The 21,690-nt window shown below is 42.5% G+C and overlaps 9 protein-coding genes across 9 annotated transcripts; 3 read left to right on the forward strand and 6 right to left on the reverse strand.

Moving 5' to 3' along the window:
* Nucleotides 1-250: 250 nt before the first annotated feature.
* EAE97_001183 (uncharacterized protein) lies at nucleotides 251-1,586 on the reverse strand (the record flags this gene model as incomplete). The annotated part of the gene is made up of 5 exons (XM_038871693.1): nucleotides 251-390; nucleotides 449-1,148; nucleotides 1,210-1,328; nucleotides 1,399-1,461; nucleotides 1,568-1,586. The coding sequence occupies 5 exons, from the start codon at nucleotides 1,584-1,586 to the stop codon at nucleotides 251-253; spliced, it is 1,041 nt and encodes a 346-aa protein (XP_038737594.1).
* Nucleotides 1,587-2,789: 1,203 nt separating this feature from the next.
* EAE97_001184 (uncharacterized protein) lies at nucleotides 2,790-5,414 on the reverse strand (the record flags this gene model as incomplete). The annotated part of the gene is made up of 3 exons (XM_038871694.1): nucleotides 2,790-3,458; nucleotides 3,525-5,311; nucleotides 5,378-5,414. 3 exons carry the CDS (start codon nucleotides 5,412-5,414, stop codon nucleotides 2,790-2,792), a joined length of 2,493 nt encoding a protein of 830 aa, XP_038737595.1.
* A 605-nt stretch (nucleotides 5,415-6,019) lies between these two features.
* EAE97_001185 (uncharacterized protein) lies at nucleotides 6,020-7,418 on the reverse strand (the record flags this gene model as incomplete). Its single annotated transcript, XM_038871695.1, has 5 exons — nucleotides 6,020-6,106; nucleotides 6,156-6,561; nucleotides 6,679-6,844; nucleotides 6,891-7,128; nucleotides 7,182-7,418. 5 exons carry the CDS (start codon nucleotides 7,416-7,418, stop codon nucleotides 6,020-6,022), a joined length of 1,134 nt encoding a protein of 377 aa, XP_038737596.1.
* Nucleotides 7,419-10,669: 3,251 nt separating this feature from the next.
* EAE97_001186 (uncharacterized protein) lies at nucleotides 10,670-11,503 on the forward strand (the record flags this gene model as incomplete). Its single annotated transcript, XM_038871696.1, has 2 exons — nucleotides 10,670-11,054; nucleotides 11,106-11,503. 2 exons carry the CDS (start codon nucleotides 10,670-10,672, stop codon nucleotides 11,501-11,503), a joined length of 783 nt encoding a protein of 260 aa, XP_038737597.1.
* A 24-nt stretch (nucleotides 11,504-11,527) lies between these two features.
* On the reverse strand, nucleotides 11,528-11,989 carry EAE97_001187 (uncharacterized protein; the record flags this gene model as incomplete). Its single annotated transcript, XM_038871697.1, has 1 exon — nucleotides 11,528-11,989. One exon carries the CDS (start codon nucleotides 11,987-11,989, stop codon nucleotides 11,528-11,530), a length of 462 nt encoding a protein of 153 aa, XP_038737598.1.
* A 537-nt stretch (nucleotides 11,990-12,526) lies between these two features.
* Nucleotides 12,527-14,119, reverse strand: EAE97_001188 (uncharacterized protein; the record flags this gene model as incomplete). The annotated part of the gene is made up of 3 exons (XM_038871698.1): nucleotides 12,527-13,471; nucleotides 13,523-14,032; nucleotides 14,087-14,119. 3 exons carry the CDS (start codon nucleotides 14,117-14,119, stop codon nucleotides 12,527-12,529), a joined length of 1,488 nt encoding a protein of 495 aa, XP_038737599.1.
* Nucleotides 14,120-14,371: 252 nt separating this feature from the next.
* Nucleotides 14,372-16,020, forward strand: EAE97_001189 (uncharacterized protein). Its single transcript, XM_038871699.1, has 2 exons — nucleotides 14,372-14,754; nucleotides 14,811-16,020. Exons 1-2 carry the CDS (start codon nucleotides 14,568-14,570, stop codon nucleotides 15,917-15,919), a joined length of 1,296 nt encoding a protein of 431 aa, XP_038737600.1. The 5' UTR covers nucleotides 14,372-14,567; the 3' UTR covers nucleotides 15,920-16,020.
* Nucleotides 16,021-16,383: 363 nt separating this feature from the next.
* Nucleotides 16,384-17,435, forward strand: EAE97_001190 (uncharacterized protein; the record flags this gene model as incomplete). Its single annotated transcript, XM_038871700.1, has 3 exons — nucleotides 16,384-16,509; nucleotides 16,580-16,724; nucleotides 16,810-17,435. The coding sequence occupies 3 exons, from the start codon at nucleotides 16,384-16,386 to the stop codon at nucleotides 17,433-17,435; spliced, it is 897 nt and encodes a 298-aa protein (XP_038737601.1).
* A 1,110-nt stretch (nucleotides 17,436-18,545) lies between these two features.
* Nucleotides 18,546-20,126, reverse strand: EAE97_001191 (uncharacterized protein; the record flags this gene model as incomplete). Its single annotated transcript, XM_038871701.1, has 1 exon — nucleotides 18,546-20,126. The coding sequence occupies one exon, from the start codon at nucleotides 20,124-20,126 to the stop codon at nucleotides 18,546-18,548; it is 1,581 nt and encodes a 526-aa protein (XP_038737602.1).
* Between the last annotated feature and the right edge of the window lie 1,564 nt (nucleotides 20,127-21,690).

Below are 21,690 nucleotides of genomic sequence, written 5' to 3' on the forward strand. Positions count from 1 at the left end.
GGCATAGACAGATGTAGATCGGGCTTCAACGTGGCCTTTTCAAAACAATGGAAAGAACAAATAGAAAGCGTTGAAAGGAAAAAGAAAAAGAAAAAAAACACAAAAGCAACACAAAAGAAAATAAATGGAAATTTCAATATATTTCTTTCTTTATTCTTTCTAACGAAATTGTACCGAGGGGATATCCATGCAAGGACTTCTATCTATAATGCCATGCCAAAAAAATTGAACTCGCCAATGACAGAAAAATCTAGAGCAAAGGGTTGGATCTATACTCAGGAACAACAACATTGCTACCCTTTTCGGCATCTGCCTTTTCCAAATCATTTTCAGCATCCTCTTGCTCAGCAAGGAACTTCTCGGCCTCGAGAGCTGCTATACATCCAGATCCTATAGATATAATTAGCCTTTTTCTTACAAATTCTACAAAAATAGATAAATGACATACCTGCACTAGTAATAGCCTGTCTGTATCTCTTATCCTGAACATCACCAGCAGCGAAAACACCCTCAACGTTGGTATAACTGGTTCCAGGCTTGGTGACAATATATCCTTCGGAATCGGTCTCGATTTGCTCCTTGAACAATGCGGTAGCTGGGTCATGTCCTACAGCATAGAACAATCCATTTGCCTCTACCTTTTCTTCTTCACCAGTAGTGACGTTCTTGAAAACCATGTGGGTCATCAATCCCTTGTCATCACCGGTGATTTCACCTCCTACAGTGTTGAATCTAACAGTAACTTTCTTATTGGCAAGCAATCTCTTGGCCATCGTTTTCGACGCACGTAGATGATCTTTTCGGACCAAAACAGTAACGTGAGATCCGTATTTTGTGAGAAACATAGCCTCTTCCGCAGCACTATCTCCACCACCAATAACTACCAAAGGCTTATTTCTGAAAATTGGAACGGCTCCATCGCAAACTGCGCATGCGGAGATACCATTTTGCCAGTATTTTTCCTCTCCTGGAAGACCGAGTCTGCGAGCCGAGGCACCAGTAGCAATGATGATTGAATCGGCTGTGTGTTCTGTTTTATCGTCCCATTCGGTCCAGTATTTGAAAGGACGTTTGGAAAGGTCTACTTTGGCGACGGTTTCGGTGATGATTTCGGTGCCAAATCGTTCGGATTGTGCGCGCATGTTATCCTTTACACAGATTCATCAGTTGAAGTTCTACCCAATACATGTAAACAGTCAATCTACTTACCATAAGTTCTTGTCCGCTAATTCCCTTGGGGAAACCTGGGAAGTTCTCTACATCGGTAGTAGTAGTCAATTGACCACCAGCAGCGATTCCATTGGCAAGGAAACCTTCATAAAGAACAGCTGAATACCGCATGTCAGCTCGATACCCCTCCATGAATTCTCGATTTCCAATCTCAGGATATAGACTTACGTTTCAATTCCGCACGCGCAAGATAAACGGCAGCAGTGTGAGCCGCTGGGCCAGAGCCAATAACTATTTCACAAAGTCAGTATAGGTTCGTAGATGCCATCTCGTACATCCATTTTCTCATATTCTCCATCCCCACCCCGCCACATTAAAAGAGAAGGGGAATACTCACTAACAACCTTACTATGCATCTTTCTCTCTATATTTCTTCCAAGTAAATTTGCAGCAGTATTACTCTTGACCGAATTCTTCTGTTGAAAACAAGCAGCAGCCGCAATTGAAACACCCGAACCGCTTGCCCTCAAAGTACGTTTAAGAGTTGAAGAAAACACCTTGTCGATTTGCAATGATCTGCCCCTCGTTTTGTTTTGTTTTTTATCCTGAAGTATGTGTGTGTATGTATGTGACTGTGAATTTGAAGAACCTCGATTTACGAATCTGTAAATCTACTGGCAGATATTGTAATTGTAATATAATAATTTTCGAGAAAGAAAGAAGCAAATTAGAAAGTAGTTGTGTTGTGGTGTTAAGCATTCATCTATTTATTCAATCCCATGTAAAAAGACTCGAAGATTCGCTATGATTATTATTATTATTATTATTCCGTTTTATTAACTTGTTGATTTCAAACAATGTTCCTAGTTCCCCGCCAAAATGTCGTGATCATCAAAGCCTCAAGAGATCTGGACCACCTTTTGTGTCTGACTTTGCATCAATAAGCAGAATTCATAATTTATTATCATTGTGATACAGATTAGGTCTAGACAAACGTTCCTCGATTACCTAGGTAAGATTTCACTTGACATAATTAGATCACATCAGATCAGATCAGATTAGATAACATTTATACTCTAGATTCTATTCTAAATTCTAGATTCTAACATATTAAAGGTTCAACGGTACCTAGGTAAGATCAGATATCGTATTATACGATATCATCCGATATGTACTGGGTAATAGGTGATAGGTGATAGATTTATATTTACGACATATCCCGAAATCCCAAAGTCGATTTTCGGTACCCCAAAAGTAAATACATATCTCTTTCAATCCTCACGCATTCCCTTCTCTAAATAATACATACTGCCCAAGTACTCTTCAATCATAATTCCCACCCCAAACATACTTTGAAACACAACATCAATTTCTTTAACTACAACGTTGTGTTTTTGCAGCTTTACTCTTGCTCAACATTTCTTTGATTTTCTGAGACTCATCTACCTGCTATCTAAGCGATGAAATCCAAATCAATTCTTATTCGACCCTGAGTCTCAAATTATGGCGACTACAATTATGTGGTCTCTGCTTTATTCAATTCACTATGCAAAAACGTATTTTCACTACCTACTGTAGGACTGATTTTATTCCAAAGTCCATCCAAACACTTCCATCTGCTACTTGGTATAATCATCTATAGTTCCATCTCTCTTAGCACCAAACCTACCCCCTATATTCATCCCACCAAACCCAGACATATCTCTTCTGAAGAACTTTCCAATACTCTTCAAATTTCCTTCCACGGCAGACTTAGCATCCTCGCTCAAAGGACTTACCCCTCTATCGCCAACCCCCCCAGTTCCCATACTATCCCTGGCTGCACTAAATAACTTTTCTCCAAAACCTGCGGGGTCAAATCGTGTCTGTAATCCTGGCATACCACCAGGTGTTCCAATTCCTAGACCCGTGCTACCAAGCCCCGCAACATTCATAAGTGGTGTGAGAAGAGGTGAGTTTTGAACCAGCTGCTCATTAGCCTTACCATCTCTATGCATACCAAACATTTCCACTAATGCAGCCTGATCTTGCTTTCTGACACCCTTCAATTCTAAAATTTTCCGGAAATTTGTATCGCTACGATCGGCGATGTGAATTAGGTATGCTTGAACCAGTCCCTCTGGCGGTGAGGGACGGACCTGTAGCGTCTTGAGGAGCGGGTCCAGGCGAGCCATTATGTTATTTACACGCTTTTGAAATGCGGTATTCGCAGTGGCTGAAGAGGGAGTGGGGGAATGAGAGAGCAAGGTGGTCAGTCCTTTAGTTAAGACGTATTTGTCTAGTAACATCTGAATAAAAGGTTAGAAAAAATGTTTAATGCAAGTGGGTACCTTTTACTTGGGAATTTTACATACCTGCTCTGCGCCTACCTCGGATACCGGCCGGCATTGAACGATGTTTGCGATATACGTATTGGCCAAATGCTCGACAACGTTATCACAAAATGCACGCGCATATTGCTGCTTCCCCACTAACGGTAGTATTTCTCCCGCTTGATCATTGACATGTTTCAATAACTCTGCCACATAACTGCTCTGATCCCCCACGCTTTCCATTTTACTCCAATTTGTATTCTTCATCTCACGCCATGCTCCCTCGCAGTCAAGTTCAACTCTGTTTACCAATGATAGAACTGCTGCGCTGGCAACACCCATAAAAGTATCGGATTGTGACGATAAGTCCACTTTGGGTGCCAGTTCACTGTCAATTCTCCGTTTCAAATTATCTTCCAATTGCTGAGTGTTTGCGTGCCAATAATCCGCTGTATTGAGAACAAGGATAGTATTCTCAAGACTGGGTCCTCCAGCTCCTTGTAAGAAAAACAGTAAAACCTGCTGAGCATATTGATCGAGATATTTAGCTAGGATCTTTGAGAAGTCAAGAAGTCGTTCACTGGTTGACAACTTGGCACATTGAGCCAGGGATGTCTTGTAAAAATGGAAAAGCTCGATAGATGACGCAATCACAGCCTGTGGAGAGAATTCTTCATCGGCTGCTAATAATGGTTGAATTCGATATTTGGGTATCATTGTGGCGAGTTGTTTGTCTTGTGAATCAACCCAAAGACTAAGATATGGTTCGAAGGCTTCCGAAATAGACCCGTGAAATGTTAGAGGTTTATCCTCGATTGAGCTGAGAGTATCAATGCTTGCTCTCGTCTCTGTAGCGAATCTCTTTTCAAGACTTTGCTCGAAATCCATAGTTTCCTGTAGGCAACTTAGAAGCAAGTTGACGTCTATCCTACTTCCATCTGTTCGCCTCATGCTCCGCTCCAAGATTCCCTTGAAATCATCCCTAGTGCCTTCGCAGAAGGCATTTGCCAGAACCTCATTGACTCTCCACCCAGCAGGAAATATTCCTGCATGTTCATCCTCAAATGTCTTGAGCATTCTTCTGAACCAACTGTATCTTCTACCAATATTATCCAAGCTTCCAGCTTCATCATTTCCTCTGAAAACCTGTCTATATTCCCTCAATTGCGTATTGACATACCACGTCACCAGCCTTGCCCGAGCGTTATCCCCCAATGCATCCATCACCAGACATGACTCTGCCAGCACTGCTTTCTTGCTCCCCACTTCTCCTTTAGCAAACGCCATCTCAAAGTCCTCGCAAACTTGCTCCAACAACTCTCTTTGTAACTCTGAAACACCTCTACTCAAGGTAGCAATCTGGTCTATGCTCCTATAGCTATTGAAATGCTTCATGAGTTGCAGTACAGCTTGAAGCAAGCTTGCACATTCTCGATATTGTCTTGTTTTGGCTAGACCCCTTAATTGTTCGTAAGCAGTCGTAAGCATTTGTAACCTTTTCAGAGCCGTCATGCTCAGAGTCAAGTTCTTCTTTGTGCCATCCAGTCTCTTGATATCTGCGGTCATCGAGGTGATCGTTTGCTCTGTCTGTATAGCTCGTGTCCGTACTGATTCAATCTTTCTGAAAAGATCTGCAAGCTCCGACTTTGCAGATTGCATCCGTTTGAGTGAGGAATCATCATTGTATGCTTGAGTGGCCACGAGATTCGCGATATTATCTGACAGCTCATCCTGATGAGTTTGTAGAGCAGCAGCCGTTTGATCTATAGAGGATAAAGTCGAGGGATGGGAAAAGATCGTGTTCAAATGGTCATTAGGATCATAATCAGCTGCGGGGAGTGAGCATGATCAGTGGGGATTATTGAATGTTGTAGAACTGAGGTTGAGGGACTTACATGCATCCAGGGATGAAGGTATCGATACGCCGTTCATGCTGTAATGAGTGTAATGAAATAAATTAAATTATCGAGAGCAGTACTCAATATACTAATGATCAATGCATGTATGAATAAACCAAGTAATTATTGATGTGCAGTTGTAAAAAGGTGTTTGGTGTCATTCCTTTCTCATGATAAAGTAGAAAGTGGTCGCACTGTCTATGCGTGCATCCTCAAAACATGTCAGCCTCGTCAGCCTTTCAACCAGTTTAAATTTCAATAAATTTCAATAGATTTTAATCAAGTTTTGTTATTCTTGATCTCCATTACAGAAGTATGCTTTTTATGAATCGCCTTATTATACATTGAGCTATATAGCTACTTATAGTATGAGTATACTTGACTCCACAGTGTTTTAAGAACACCGCCCAATGCTATTTCTTTGTCATTTCATCATAACTCGTGATAATACCAAATAGAGAGCAAGCCTTCAATTTCATCTTTAAAAACAATAAGAATCCCTGAGAAGACTCTATGTCCCAAATCTACCTAATCGGGCCTTTGAGCATTCAACATATTCATGAATGTTGAAAGCCCTCATCTTCCGAACCACCGAATTAGCACATTCGATGCACCATACTAATACGAACACTGGGTGGTTTACGCATCATGTAGAGCTTTGAATCCAGCTGAGATTAAACTTCGCGGGCCTGGTGCATCTGCTGTCCCGGTCCAGTAAAACAGTCCCTGCATCTTATCAGTAAACGCCTATGACCAACAAAAAGGGGCTACATACTCCAAGACGCCTTTGTCTACAATAGTCAGCTTTCATTCTGACTGTTTGTGGGTTGTCGTAAGAGACCCATCCTCCATCACCTCCATGGCAGGAAGCCGAAATAGTGGTAGTATCAACCACTTCTTGAGTTCCGGGCCGCGGTAATAACTTGTACTCGAATGTTCCCTCTTCCCCACCACAGCCTTGGTATGGGTGACCTGGTCCTCTGGAGTTCAAAAAGGATCTTCCATATACAGGAACTCCAAGTAATATCTTTGAGGATGGAAAACCAGTCGATACAACATAATCGACAGCAGCACTTCCATTTGCTGCATCCGGCACGTTCCCAGGAAAAAGCTGGGCGTGATGTCCTGACTTTTGGGACCATGAACCATGAAAGTCATAGGCCATAAGATTGATTAGATCTCTAACACAAGACAACATGTTAGTACAGCTCGTTTACGGAATACGGTCATGGGGGAAGGATGGATTTCATGGATCAAGACTTAATCGCTCGAGGAGTGTGGGTATGAATCATCCTTACAAATAATCTTGAGCTTTATAAAGATCGATGTTTTGCAAAGCCCATTGTCCGGCAGGTAAAGCGGCTGTTAAAAGATATCTTTCATCGGGTAGATGAATTCGAATAGCAGCGAGGAGGGCAAGGAAATTTCGACCTTGTTCAGGATCCGATGGATGTTCCCAGTCGACTAGCTTGTCAGTGTGATTATTATCAACCATATAACACAAACTTACTATCAACACCATTGAAACCTGTCGCATCAACTAGACCTCGGACCGACTTTCCGAAATGATCTCTTGTGGCAGCTGAAGCAGCAACTTGCGGAAAATGCTGGCTTGCCGCACCTCCACCTATAGAGATGATGAGCTGGAGATGCGGATGCTGTTGTTTTAAACGCATGAATGATCCTAGACAGCCGCCCCCAGTGGAACCGTCAACGGGCATTTGCATATCTGCCCATTCATCACTCAACTGATGTAGTTAGCAATATTCGGGAGTATCATTTCAAGGAACGAAAAACCAACAAAAACTCCACCATCCGGGCCAACATGGGCAAAAGCATAAAAGACATGGCTGATACAACCAAAATTCAGCGACCCAGGTGTCTCTCCGCGATAAACTCGATAGTTGGGGTAGTATACGGCGTTTTTATACATAATATTAGAGATGCTCGCGGCAATTGATGGTTGAGAGGGTCTGCGACTGTCTATCTGAGGTCTCGAGTTCCATGGTATTGGAGGAGCTCCGTATGGATATGACATCTTTAAGAAGACGAGGAAGACTGGAAATCAGTGAATGGATCACCTCCCACAAATACTTTCGTCTAAATTCAAGTCCACGTTGGGAAGCAAAAGTATGGAAGAGAAAGTAGATGAGTGACTGTTTTAGAGAAAGATGGAAGAGATAAGAGCTTGAAAGCAGCTCCCTTGATCTTGAGGAGAGCGTTAATGTTTGAACAAACTTTGGTACAAATGAATTCACTTGCAAGGCTGATTATGCTTGAAGATGGAGAATCAAAGGTCGGTATTTGGTTGTACATATGCATGAGAAATGACGAAGGAGGAGATCAATCATACATATTCACTAACAAATCCACCAGCAGACTAGCATAGCTGAATTGTGGAAGCTTATGATAGTGGAGCGATGAAAGGAAAAGTTGTGTGGGGATGATGACTTTGTAAGGAAGTTCCTAGTTAAGGATAAATTTCAAAATCGACGGCAAGACGACCTAAGGGAAGATCCGAGCCATGTGCGAGACTAGCCAAGTTAAAGCCGGTTTCAATAAATCGTATGGGATGATTCCATATACCAATAGGTATGTATGTAACTCTCTTCTTCCTTTGATACATACATAAAGAGACTGCCGCAGCCGCATATACACTCATACCTAGGGAGGTAGGTATCTTTAGGTTAGTATCCCGGAGGTAGATCTGCACCACCTGCACACCAGACCAACAAGCAATATGTGTATGTGGCTGTGGCGTTGCGTAAAACAGATCGAATCAAATTCACAGCTCCGTAGCTTTACCATTGGAATCAGAGAAAGCGGTATCGTATCGATGTAGGCTTAAGAAGAGTATCGGAAGAACGACAGATGATCATTCGGCGAGCTGAGAATAGCTTTTCGTGAAAGAGGAGAACGTTTGTTAACTGATTAGTTTGAAGAATGCGTCTCATCCTCTACCGGCCAATATTATTTTGAGTATCACTATCAATCAAAATTTATATTCCGTTTGCCACGCCATTGAACCGACGATACCGTATTCGGAATCCTCCCCTTTGCTCTCGTCGAAGTTGAACCATTCATCATTCGATTCTTTAACCTATGACATTGAGATTAGGATTAGAATCAGGATCAGGATCAAGACTAAAAGTTAAACATGCTTTTCGACTATACCTAGGTATCCATTGCATCCACCATGTTACAGCAATCTAATGCAATGCTCATCGGCTAAACCCTTAGAAACTAGAGGGGTCAAAAACAAAATAAATATAAAATCAAGTGCTGGATGGATGAATGTATAATTTATTTTACCAATTGAATGTGGGTTTCGAAGATTCCAATTACCAAGATCAACGTGCAAAGTTCGTGTTCTGACTCGTTCATTCATTCTGCATGCATGCATGGCATTCCATGCGCCATGGCTCATGATATCGATGCAGAATAGCGACCCTACCTAACTCATCTAATGAGCTACCGACCTGACATACCTAGTAGCTCCATACATATGATGATATGACCTACTATCTCCCTATTATCTATCTACTATCTAGGTACCAGGTGTCATCATCAGCCTACTCACAATATGTGCACAGCTCTGCAGCGTCAATGCACCTCCAGGCATCGGTAACCTGTCTTGAAAAATTCACCGTCACCAATTGTTATAAACCCTATCCTTGCTTCATCAGCATCGTGAGAAAATGTTTAAAACCTTCATGATCTCTTTTTGTGGAGATTTGGCTTGCTAAGGACAGCTGGCAAGTATTTGGAAGAGGTGCTGGTATCTGAGAAAATGAATGCAAATACCCAATGGCTTAGCCAGTAATGTATCGCAAGCTAATCTATTATGATTCCCTGAGGACTGATGTGTCAGTGAACATTCTGAGAAATCCTATGTACTTATTGCTGTAGCAATGTGATAGAGCTTCTAGCTCTATATCTAACAGATGCATTGAGCAAGTTATGGTACCGGCTCAGAATCGGTACAAGGTTTTTCGAAAAATAAAAGATGCAAGCAACATAGCAAAGAAATATGAATCGGATCGGCAAAAGAAAAGATCAATGGCCATAGCTTTAGCCGTAAAACAACCTGGAATGCCGAATGGTAAGTCACACTCATTATCTTGAACTGAGATGCAGAAAGAGCCGAGTTGGCACGTATATTGAAGTGCAGTAGGTGTATCTAGCCGAATTGTGCGAATCCCTAGTGTTACCTACCTACTTCCCTACTTACTATCTAGTATTGAAGATTCGATAGGTTGGTAGTAGTTTGCTAGTATGCATCTTTATTCAATATTCCGAGAAACGTTTTATAATTGCTATCCATTCATGTATTCGCGTACTCTAGTACTTCTGTGGTACTCTCTTCTCTGCTCGGTAGTCTCTAGTGAAGGATATCGGACCAAGTAGTACTCGTGTTGAATCCATTCATTCTTGATGTCTTAGAATATATGTGTGTGTAACAAGAACATGTCCAGACATGACTTTGGGGCGAATATATGGTATCTGCGTGTGATAGTGTGAGCACAAATCTGCACCCCGTACTATAAGATGTTCCACAAAGACCAGGATTTTTAGGTAAATATTCACAAGAAAGTTCAACAACCGGCATCAGATGGATGAGTACTTCTTGTTGGTGCGGCAAAATACCTAGTAAGTACTAGGTAGCTGCATCAAAAACTTGTTATCACTCAGATGAAGATTGATATCTCATTATTGGGCATGAGTAAAGCGTACCTACATTGCCCATTACCCGGTATATTTGCTGTTCGGTCCTGAAAACTGTGCCAATCGTTGCTGGAATTATAATTAATATCCATCAACCTCGCAATTCATATAGTTATGTTTGAAGTTTGGGTTAACATGCAGGTGTGTTACCCCTAGTTTCACAATTATGATAGGCTGACGCTAACCGTATTAATAATAATGAGTTCTGGAATCCGATTACTAATACGCGAGGCTGTCAAGAAACCAATCTTTCTAGACATCACCAGGTCACTTCTTTGAAATCATCACTCTCTGTACACCCACACTCAAGTTGAGGTTCGGATATTGACCCATATAACGTGAATCCTGTCTTTCAATCACAAACCATATCGTACTGTCCAGGTAATCCAAGGCGCATTCTAGTTGTCATCTAATAAAACAAGGCTCAACACGTATATTGAGCTTCACCAGATTCGCAATCACCTACATAAATCGTCTGCGTTGCTCCCTCCGGCAGATCGCATTGCGAAATAATTCAATCAGCAACGAAAACCTAATTCTCGGCCGACCCATAAGACATCGAACATGGCTGAAATACTACAACAAAAACCCAGTGCTTTCGCAGCACAAGCTTCAGCTTCTGCAGCCCAGCAAATTCTAGATCACAAAGCCCCAGCATACAAATTTTCATTCACACCTTTTCTATTTAACAACCATCGCATGGGTATTTCGCCCGATCGGCCTACATGTAAAGCATATCTTCAAGGGCACTGTCCTCTCGGGGCCAACTGCTCTGATAAGCATGCTACCAATCCCAATAACTCATGGAATTTCAACAATATGGTTTGCAAACATTGGCTAAGGGGCCTCTGCAAGAAAGGTGAAACGTGCGAGTTTCTTCACGAGTTCAACTTGAGGAAGATGCCGGAATGCAACTTCTTTGTAAAGAATGGGTATTGCTCTAATGGAGGTACGTTTGTCTAGCTATCTAATGCTTCAAGAGTTACACTAACCAGTCTAGATGAGTGTCTTTATTTACATGTTGATCCTGCCTCGAAAATGGGAAATTGTCCGCATTACGACAAGGGGTTTTGTCCACTGGGTCCACGGTGCTCCAAAAAGCACATTCGCAAAGCTCTCTGCGAATTTTACCTAGCAGGATTTTGTCCAGATGGACCCAAATGTAAAAAGGCTCATCCCCGATGGCCCTCTGACTTACCCAAGCCAACTATCAAGGTCGAGAGGGATCCAGAAGAAGTTGCCGAAGAACAAGCGAGAATCAGAGAGAATGCAGAGAGAGAAGCGGACAGGGAAAGAGGATTTGGAGAAGGTCGACCTAGACAGAGATGGAGGGGTGGATTTAGCTATCGTGGAAGGGGTGGTGGAGGCGAAAGGGGTCAGCGAGGCCGCGGACATTAAGGACACGGGATGCAAAACCAAAACTCAAATATTATGCAGCTCATGAGGGGAACCCTGATGATGATGGACTACAATTACGCGATCTTGAGCTATTTTCCACCAGCACAAATCACTATCGACTTGCACGTTGTGGGTTACACAGACCTTCCACTCCATACCCATCAAAGCTATATCGATCTCGTTGGTCATCTCACCGCTAATAACAAAGAAAACGGGTCTGTCATGCAAGGCAAGCCCCATCCTTCCCGCAACATATGCAAGAAAGCCGTCCTCATCACAACAAGGCTGAGACACGACTAAAAAGCTGGATACTACCAGCCACTTTTTGAACAGGGTACTGAGCGAATCGACCAATAGACCGAGCTGCGTCATGCAAACATTTCCAAAAGAGGAAAAGCTCTCAGTGGCATAGTGTTGATCAATTCTTTTCTTGTCATTTGTAGTTCCACATGGGATGATTATCTCAACCATATCGGTCTGGAACATCGTGACATCCCCAGGCACGGGAACGGCGTGGCTTGGGACATAACGAATATCAAGCCTGTTTCATGCCGAATTTAGACTTACCAATAGTGCAATGCAAATTATATTCAATGAATTAAGAACTAGCATGGATTTTTATAGAAGCCAGTACTATCGAAGAGGAGCATGCGATAGAAAAGATAAATTGCATTTCAAAATGAAATTATGCCTTTGAACATCTGTCCCATCTAATAAACATGAGTACTGAATGTCTGAACACATTGAAATTCCAAAGGATCACTAAATAATCGTTATATTCGACTGGGGTGTGTTTTCTTCATCCAATTTGTAAGAATTAAATCAATAACTATGGTGCAAATGACTTGACTATGTTTACAAGTGGAGATGATTGCGCCTGTCCAAATCCCATATCCCCAAGACGCCATGTTTCACAATCCAAGATTCCAACGATGCAGACTAAAAACAACCACGTGATCCAATCCACTCACAAATTCCATAGCATATCCTATATACCTTCTCAAAATATCGACATCCTATGGTCTAATTTCCCTGCTGACTCGTAACCGAAATATAATCACTTCCGGCTAAGCCAGCTCCGCCGCTCATCTCGCTACTATCGGGCGTGAAAGGTCTACCCTCAAAGCTAGATGTACTAGAACTTCCAGGTATGCTCGCGTGAGAGATGTCGTCAGCAGGTTCCGGCTTGAACTTCTTAACTCCCATCATCCACCCTACCAATCCCCGAGGCACCCATGCCCCAATGAATCCATACACGCTGCTTCCCATACCCACTCGAATGATTCCACTATTCTTCCTTTCCATCGCGTCGAAGACCGCATTGTTTAGTTCTCGGAGACTACTACCTTTTCCGTAGCCTCCACCTTGTGATCCACAACCCATTGCTGCCCCTATGTTTGACCGATTTACGGCAGCATAATTGCGTGAATATATGTGTCGGGATGATGAATCCCAATCTAAGTTTGGAGGAGAGCGACCCCGGTATGATTGAAGTTGATTCTTAGGTCCAAAGAAAGAGAAGTCAAAAGTTCCAAGCTGGAGGTTGATCACGGGGATGGAAAGAGGCGAAAGCTCGGATGTAAGAACTTGGGTAAAGGTTTTAAGGAAGGATGTGGTGGAGGACTCGGGAGCGTGAAATGCAGGTGAGAGAGACGGTATGATGTTGGGAGTCAAGACAAGAACGGAAGGCTTTGGAAAGTTCTTGCTATGAGTGCCCTGAAATGGTAACTCCGTGAGAAGAGGAAGGAAGTTTTGAAGTGTGAGAATGGGGTTCAATAGACGAGTATTGAGGAGATCCGATAATGTCGACGCCGATAGAGTGGCGATTGGAGAAGATGGATAAGCAAGTGAAGGAATAAGAATAAGAGATCGGAATATTAAGTGATGGGTTTTACCACCTTGAAAAGGGGAATGTGGTGCTCGTAAATGCGCCGTAAATCTGTCGATTGCAGCAGAGGCACTTGATGGCTACAATAATATTAGTTCCCATAACTCAGCTGACAGATATTACAAACTCACATCAACGATATCAATCATCAAAGGTTTGATATCTTGTCTAGATTCATTTTGTACTAGGACTTCTTCCTCAATCGTATTGCATACGACATAAACAATGAATCCCCGGCGCTCCAAATCCAAAGAAATCGACCTAGTTATTGGTTCTGATGGGGATCCTGCAATAACCACAACTTCTTGTCTTGCTCCAGTCGCTGCCCGCTTAGCTCTGCGTTTTTTGCGGTAGTTTGACTTCTTTCTAATGACATAATATATTACTCCACCCATTACTACGATAATAGCTCTTGTGAGGAGCTTGTTTCTTGAAATCCATTGTTCGATCCGGGTATATACTGATTGAGATGCAGCGATAGTCTGAGTTGACGGCGGTGGTTTGGGTCGCGCAGATGGGGGAATCCATTCTGCAGAGGCGAGAGACACTCTTATTGATGTAGCTACCTTATCAATATGTCTTTCGATATAATCTGCAACATCATTGCTATACTTCTTGATATCATTCGGTACGGAGGACAACTATCAGAACATGCTATCAGCAGCTATAATCTTTGGATGAAATAGAATACTTACAGTGTCAAAGAACACTTGATCATCTGCAGACATTTTGGACAGCTTTTTGATGAAATTTACTCTCAAGTTGCTTGTTGATATTTGATCTAGAAACTTGCTTGGAGTGTGGGGAAGGAAAGCTCGGCCGACATCATTTATCTTCAGCCTTGTGAGCCTTATCTTATCGACAACCAAAATCTAGAGACCCACTTAAACTTTCCATAATCGAAATGCGGGACAAGCGCATGTGAATATGTTGGCGCGTCAGCCTTGTGTTTGCCTACATGATTACAATTCCGACACAACAGGAAACCTGGATACTTTCTATTACCAAGAAAGTCTTCCTTCTAGTAGTTTCTAGGACCGTTTATTTGGGTTTATACAACAACAAAACGTTCCCTCTTCATCTCAGAGCAATCCTGAACAGATCTATGCATACTCTTCCACAATCAAAGGAATACTTGACCCCCTCATCATCGTTTTGCTAGCTGTGTTCTTAAAAATGTCTACTAATATAGAACGCGATGCACTTATATCATCATACTCTCACTTGAAAGGAATGAAACGGGAAGCTGAAGCACTTCATTCTCTAAAAAAAATTGCATCGCTAGTCAAACCTATCATGAGAGCACGTCGTTGGCGCGTAGGTACTTTGACAGAGTTCTACCCAGACCAGCAAAATCTACTAGGTATGCTAATCTACTCGCACGATTTGTAGGGTAAAGGAACTCACTTTGAGAAATAGGTCTTAATGTAAATAGAGGGCAGAAAATATGTCTACGGTTGAGATATCCTGGAGATCAAAATCAATTTCTACCGATAGAGCAGGTAGTCGATACAATGCTTCATGAATTATGCCATAACGAGATCGGACCTCACAATCAAGAATTTCATGCTTTATGGGATCAGCTACGGAAAGAACATGAAGGCCTGATAGACAAAGGATATACTGGAGAAGGTTTTTTGTCAGAAGGAAAGAGTTTGGGTGGACGTAGAGTACCACGACACGAAGCAAGACGTCTGGCTCGCATAGCTGCAGAGAAACGACAGAACTCTCTTAAAGGATCGGATCAGAAGCTGGGAGGTCGGCCAGTGCCATATGGTACCGATATTCGGAAGGTTATCGTAGATGCGATCGAGCGCCGAAACAAAGTGCTTAAAGGTTGTGGAGAAAGCAGGATGAATCCTATCGAGATCAGAGACTTGGCCGATGAAGCTACACACAATGGATTTAGAACCGTAGCAGAAGAAGATTTAGCTAACGAGGCAGCAATTGCTCAAGCTATGTGGGAGCTTGTTCAAGAAGATCAGAAAAAGGAGTTTGGAGACCTTTATATTCCTCCTTCTGTCCAAAACCCTGCGGGAACTAGCGGTGGTAGTTCTGGGAGGCGGGCATCGGATGAAAATTCCAAGTCTTCGTCTGAACAACCTTTAGCTAGACGACCCGCAACTTCGAGTTTGACCTCGGCCGGCTTGGAAACATCTCGGCAGCCTTTAGACCATGTCAGTCGTCTAGTGCTTGAAAATTCAAATAAGTCAAAATCGTCCCCAAAAACAAAGGATCCTCAAAACGAACCAGCACAGGGACCAGTATACTCCGCACCTACCTTGACAGGATGGACATGTACTATATGTACACTTCACAACCCCATCGAGTTTTTGTGCTGCGATGCCTGTACTACTGAGAGGCCAGAAAGTATCACGAAGCAGATTGATCGAAATTCTCAGAGAAAAGCCGCAGCTAGACCTCTTCCGCCCCAACCACAGATGTGGACTTGTCGATGGTGCAGCACCAAAATGGAAAATCAATGGTGGACTTGCTCTACTTGCGGAAAAATGAAAGAGAGTTCATGAGATAATCAAATTGTTCAATGAAGGCGTCTACGAGAAATATGCCTTTGATAATACTGGAGTAAATGGAATTTTGGGCGGGAACGGGAGTTTGGGCGGGGCATAAATCTGTGGAGTTCTCTTATGGCCATATAGCTAGAGCAGCACGGTTAAAACTTATGGAAAGAATTTATCATAATCGAGGTTCCGCACCAGCCGATTGATGTGCCCTCCAAGTGGATATCTGATTACAAATCTTGTGGTTCAAGTTGTCACACAAAATCTGAATCTCAACTATAATGATTCGGCTTTTACAATTCCCCTTTTCGTGACTCGCGTAAAGCTACCGCCGTGATCGGAGGCGGTGATGTCAATTACAGTGATCAACCCTGCTACGATTATTATGCTTTGGCACATTTAAAAGAACAACGCCAATTCGAATTCCTTCAAGTCTACGAATCGATAAACAGAATCAAACTCAATACAATATGACTACCGTCGCCAAGCTTCGAGCTCTTTTAGCCAATGAGAATGAAGTCGTTGTTTGCCCAGGCGTATACGATGGCTTCACAGCGCGTCTTGCACTCAATGCAGGATTCAAAACATTGTACATGGTATTTCTTGACCAACTCAACGTTGCCCTCACTTCAACCTCAAAATAGTAATTGACGATGAGAAAAATAGACAGGTGCCGGAACAACTATGTCTTGCCTTGGTATTGCAGATTTAGGGGTCGCCACCATGAATGACATGCGAGATAATGCATCCATGATCGCCAATATCGACCCTACCATCCCATTGATTGCAGATGCAGACACCGGCTATGGAGGTCAGTAAACAAACAATTTTTTCCTTGCTTGATCACGCGATGCGAGTATCTACAATATCTATCATACAATATTGACAATTGTTAGGCCCCCTTATGGTATCTCGTACGGTCGCTTCATACATTTCCGCAGGCGTAGCCGCCATGCACATTGAAGACCAAGTCGTCAATAAACGTTGCGGACACCTCCGCAATAAAGAACTCGTTCCACTCCCAGAATTCGTCTCGAGAATTCGGGCAGCAGCTCTCAAGCGCGATGAGCTGGGAAGAGATATTGTGATTATTGCGCGAACTGATGCATTAGCCGATCATGGTTATGATGAGGCTGTTTTGCGCTTGCATGCCGCAGTGGATGCGGGTGCAGATGTGGCGTTTTTGGAGGGGGTCAGAAGTGTAGAGGAGGCGAAAAGGGTATGTGAAGAATTTGGAAAGAAGGAAGTACCGTGTTTATACAATTGTGTACCTGGTGGTGTGAGTCCAGTTTTAAGTGTCAAGGAAGCTAGGGAATGCGGATATAAATTGGTTATCACGCCTACATTAGCATTAGGAGCCGTTTTTGAGAGTGTAGGAAAGGCATATAAAGAGTTGTTGGAGGATGGGAACACGAAGGGTAATGGAGTGGCAGTGAGAGATCTCTTTGATAGTTGTGGGTTGAAAGAGGCTACGGAATTTGATGTCAAAGCTGGGGGCAAATTATATCAAAATGGTATTTGAAGATTGGTAATCTTGCTGTAGAATCTTGAGATAGAAGGGAATTCATATTAGACTGGGAATGGAGTTGAATTAGATACTGATAGCGGAGTTTCATACATAGACATCGCACAAGTGGCGCGGGAGTACAGCAATTTTCAAATGATCGTATATTTCGGAATACCTTTTTTCCTCATTTGTATTCCTGTTACCCATACTGCTACGTCTCGATAGTCTGTTAGTTCGCCGCTGCTCTCAATATTTGATCGTCATTGAGTCCATGATGAGCTCTTTGAGAATATTCAAAAGCTCATAGCGAAACAGCTCCGTGTAAGATATCTATCACACAGGGATCTCTTAAATGAAGATTGTTAGAAGTATTCGAAGAATACAATACAGTGTTAATTCAAATATCAAAGGCTTCAAGCATAAAGTGACAATAGTATATTGGGAAGTTTCTCAAGCTTTTGAAACTTTCTATCAGCAAAACATGTATATCGATATTCCTTGAGAGAAGGGCCTCCTTCAAAAATGCATGAAAAACGACAAATGGAACCACATACGGAAGACAAGCAAAATCATTAAATTTACCGCAGGAGCTCATTAAGGATTGAAAAAGTATGAAATAAATTGATTGTAAACTTTATCTACACGAATGATAAATCGAACCTCCATCCAGTTGAATTTCGAATCTAGACATCTATTTTCTTAAGAAAAGAAGAATCCATCCGTACAAAGCTGTCTTGCAGTACATGAATGATAAATTGAACCTCAATCCAGTTGAGATTTGAATCTAGAAATCTATTTTCTAAAGAACAGAAGAATCCTCTTGTACAAAGCCATCTTACAGCAAATATGAAACAGTTTCGATTGATCGCTGGAAGTTGTTAGTAAGTTTGATGGCTTTGTCATCTCCGTCTGTATGAACAATTCCTTTTCCCAAATCCGTTACGTATCATTAACCCATTTCTTTTCAGGATTCGAAATCCTACCTATGCTTCATTAATACAGAGCACTTGCTCATCCTATCGCGGAGACTACTCCATATATCATCTAAACCTGAGGTATAGGAATTGGATTGAAGGTACAGACTCACCAAGTTCGCGTAGCGCATGTGCCTGTCCAAGAGATTCCTCAGGGAAGTTCCGACAACAATTCTCTCACGACTCGAATATCCAAACGTGCCGTTGGTAGTGGCTCAAGCATCCCAGTGACTATCCAGAGTAAAATCTCCTGAGAGTATGTGTTTTTCGGGCAAAGTCGTCGTAGGGTCTTTATGAACTCTTCGAATTCCGTCGAGATTCTGCAGGAGCAGTTTGAATCATCGTTGTTGAAGGTTTCCCACAAATCCCATGACCCTTGAGATCCTTTATGCAAGATTACCACCAAGAACGCAAAGCAACAGCCCATCTGCCAAACATCTGCCTTAAGACTACTGTCTGTGTGGTCGACTTGTTCGGGCGCAAGATATTCATACGTACTCTTAGAATAGTTCGTGGTTCCACCTTCCCTGAAGACTTTGCTCTCACCGAAATCTGCAATTATCGGCCGGATCCCTCGAGCACTGTCATAGGAAAGCAGGACGTTATTTGGCTTTATATCCTTATGCTTTATCAAATGTTCATGGAGGTAATCAAGGCCATCTGCTAGCCCTTTCAACACCATCAGTATCTTTATTTCCTTCGTTGTTGAACTCGATGCGAACCATGGACACGATTTTAGTCTCTGACTGTCGTTCTCATGGATAAACATTTCCAGCGTATATGGCGCCCAGGGCTGAGTAATCATGTAATAGGTATGTGGGTCGTCGTGTAATTGGTAGGCACCCACTAAGGTGAGCAGGTTTGGATGGTTACACCTATCCAGTAGTGCCAACTCCTTCGAGATCATATCCCGCTGCTCTGAGGAGTGTACCTTTTTAAACATCTTTACAGCGAAGACAGTATTGTCTGTTGTATTCACTGCTTTGTAGACGATGCCAAAGCTTCCCTGGGCCCGAGGGGCATCAAGGTCCTCTTCATATGGCACCTTCTCCGCTTCTGTAAATGTGTGAACATAGATCCGGTCCTGGTGAGCACTACAAATCTTTAGCATTGGCACGTTAAGGCTTCTGAAGGTAACTAACATATAATCATGATAAGAATCTTGAAGCTCTTGATTTGCATCTTCTACCTCGTGATCTTGTGCAGTCTGAACTTTTCTTGGTTGTATAAGTTGTTCCTCGGCATCCTTGATCGTGTTTGGAAGGAAGGGGCTTTCGGTCAGCTCCTCCACCCGTGCTATCTTCGTTTTCATGAACGGCGTTTCTTCCTGAAGAGATCCCGTTCGAGATTGATCGGTCACGGGTGCTCGATTCCCGTTCATGTGTGAGCATGACCCTTGATCGTGAATGGCAATTGAGCCAAGTGGTGACATAACATGCGCTAGTTCGCTTTCACATTCCTGCGGCAAATCTTTTAGATCAAGCGCTAGATCTTGTGCCGAATTACTTGTCTCGGTCCAGCCGGGGTAATATTCGAGTGAAGAGCGGCCCTCGTGTTCAAGAGTGGTGACCGTGAAGTACTGTTGAAATCTCTCTTTCGTCAGGTCACATAAACGTGCGAGAATTCGGACTGTGATACGCGGTACAGGTTCTTCGTATTCTGAGTTTCGAAAAACAAGTTGTCGGTAGATTGAATAGAGGTCCTTGAACACAGAAGAGCGTGGTAATGACATTGGAATACTTCGAGAAAGTGAACTTCGAAAATGAGTAAAAGGGATGGATTGAATTTGCTTACCAAAAGACCCCGGGGAAACCAATGTCTTTATACACATCTCCGAATACTCATGCGTTTTCAATTCTATGCCTGAAGAAAAACGTACACGCAATAATTTATAAAACCAAGTTGTCCCCTGTTTCATAGTCAAAATTTCCATGCGTATCAGCAAATCAAATTTTCTTCGTTTTAACAGTAAAAAGCAAAAATTGTTATCTTTTTACCTTGACTTATTCCAGAACGTACGATAGAAGCAATTTGCTGGCCGGACCAGACACTGATTGGAGGTGATTCGATATTGGCGCTGTTTCGACGTCGTGCTACCACTCGGTACATGGATTGATGAGATATTGATACTTCCTTAATTTCGAATTTTTTCAGCAAAGTTATCCCTCAGTTGGATGACATGAACTTCGCATTTTGATTGCTTCACATCCAATGAATAGGTAAATTGTAACAAATTTCGAGACATGTAATTCAATATATCAGGACTGATTCACGCGTCCATTTTGTCATGCCCCGTCAGTCCGTACACCCCTGGTGTACCTAAAAGGTTCACGAGAGCGCGTTCACCACGCGTGTGCACGTGTCTGCTAATTTCGGTATAAACGTACCAAACTTCAGACTAAAGTTTCCCTTCCCACGGAAGTTTGGGTTGTTAATCTTTGATCTCTCCGGGAAGAGGATAGTCAAAGGTATCCAAGTCGCGGAATGAAATGATCAAGGACCCATGCAACGAATCGATTCCAAATCGGGCACTACACGATCATTAGCTCAGTCAATCTGTCTGATTGCGGGTCAGTAAACAGTGAGCATCCAACGTCGATAGTCACTCTCATCTATCCATCTCAAAGATAGGGAGGTGAGCCGCCGATCCAAGTTGTATAATCTTTCAATCATGTAACTCTTTTTGTCCATCGTGCAGTCTAGTCAATGGATGACCACGCACAGATATCAAGTCGCGTTCCATAAACGCTCAAGAATAATAAATAGGAATATCCAGTGCAAGTAATTCATCAAAAGTGCGCACTTCAAAGCTTTTGAGATAAACCGTTCAAAACAAAGAAGGTGTGCCCACCTCCATTTCGATCTTGTGTAAACATCCCAAGCCGCTAAAATCCACATTTGCTCCATATATCCCATCACAATCCTTGGAAAGTCTCGGTTAATCCAAGCTCCACCCCTTCATCACATAAGACATCAAAACACAACACTTCTCAAAATTCCGTGTCAAATCATTCAATCAAAACTTCGAGCGAGTGGTAGGATACAACATCTCATACTCTTCGAATCTATTGATTCATCTATGTTCATTGAAGTAAGTTACAGATACTCGGTGGTGTTTTCAATTTTTCGGTAGATTTGAATGATTGGACATGTACTTCCCTTTTTTCTCGGGGTATGATCATATTCCTAGTAGATTCATTTCCTCCAAAAGCAATTCTTACTAGCCCGCAAACGCAAACTTATTGCTGACGTTCATCGGAAACTTTTCTCCAGCCACTTTTATCACATAGGAATTA

The sequence above is a fragment of the Botrytis byssoidea genome (genome assembly GCF_014898295.1).
Source record: "Botrytis byssoidea strain MUCL 94 chromosome Unknown BBYS_002, whole genome shotgun sequence".
NCBI lineage: Eukaryota > Fungi > Ascomycota > Leotiomycetes > Helotiales > Sclerotiniaceae > Botrytis > Botrytis byssoidea.

Coding starts and splice junctions, on each gene's coding strand:
- EAE97_001189 (XM_038871699.1), top strand. CDS start 14,568: ATGTCTACTAATATAGAACGCGATGCACTTATATCATCATACTCTCAC. Junction 14,755..14,810: donor AGACCAGCAAAATCTACTAG/GTATGCTAATCT, acceptor TTTGAGAAATAG/GTCTTAATGTAAATAGAGGG.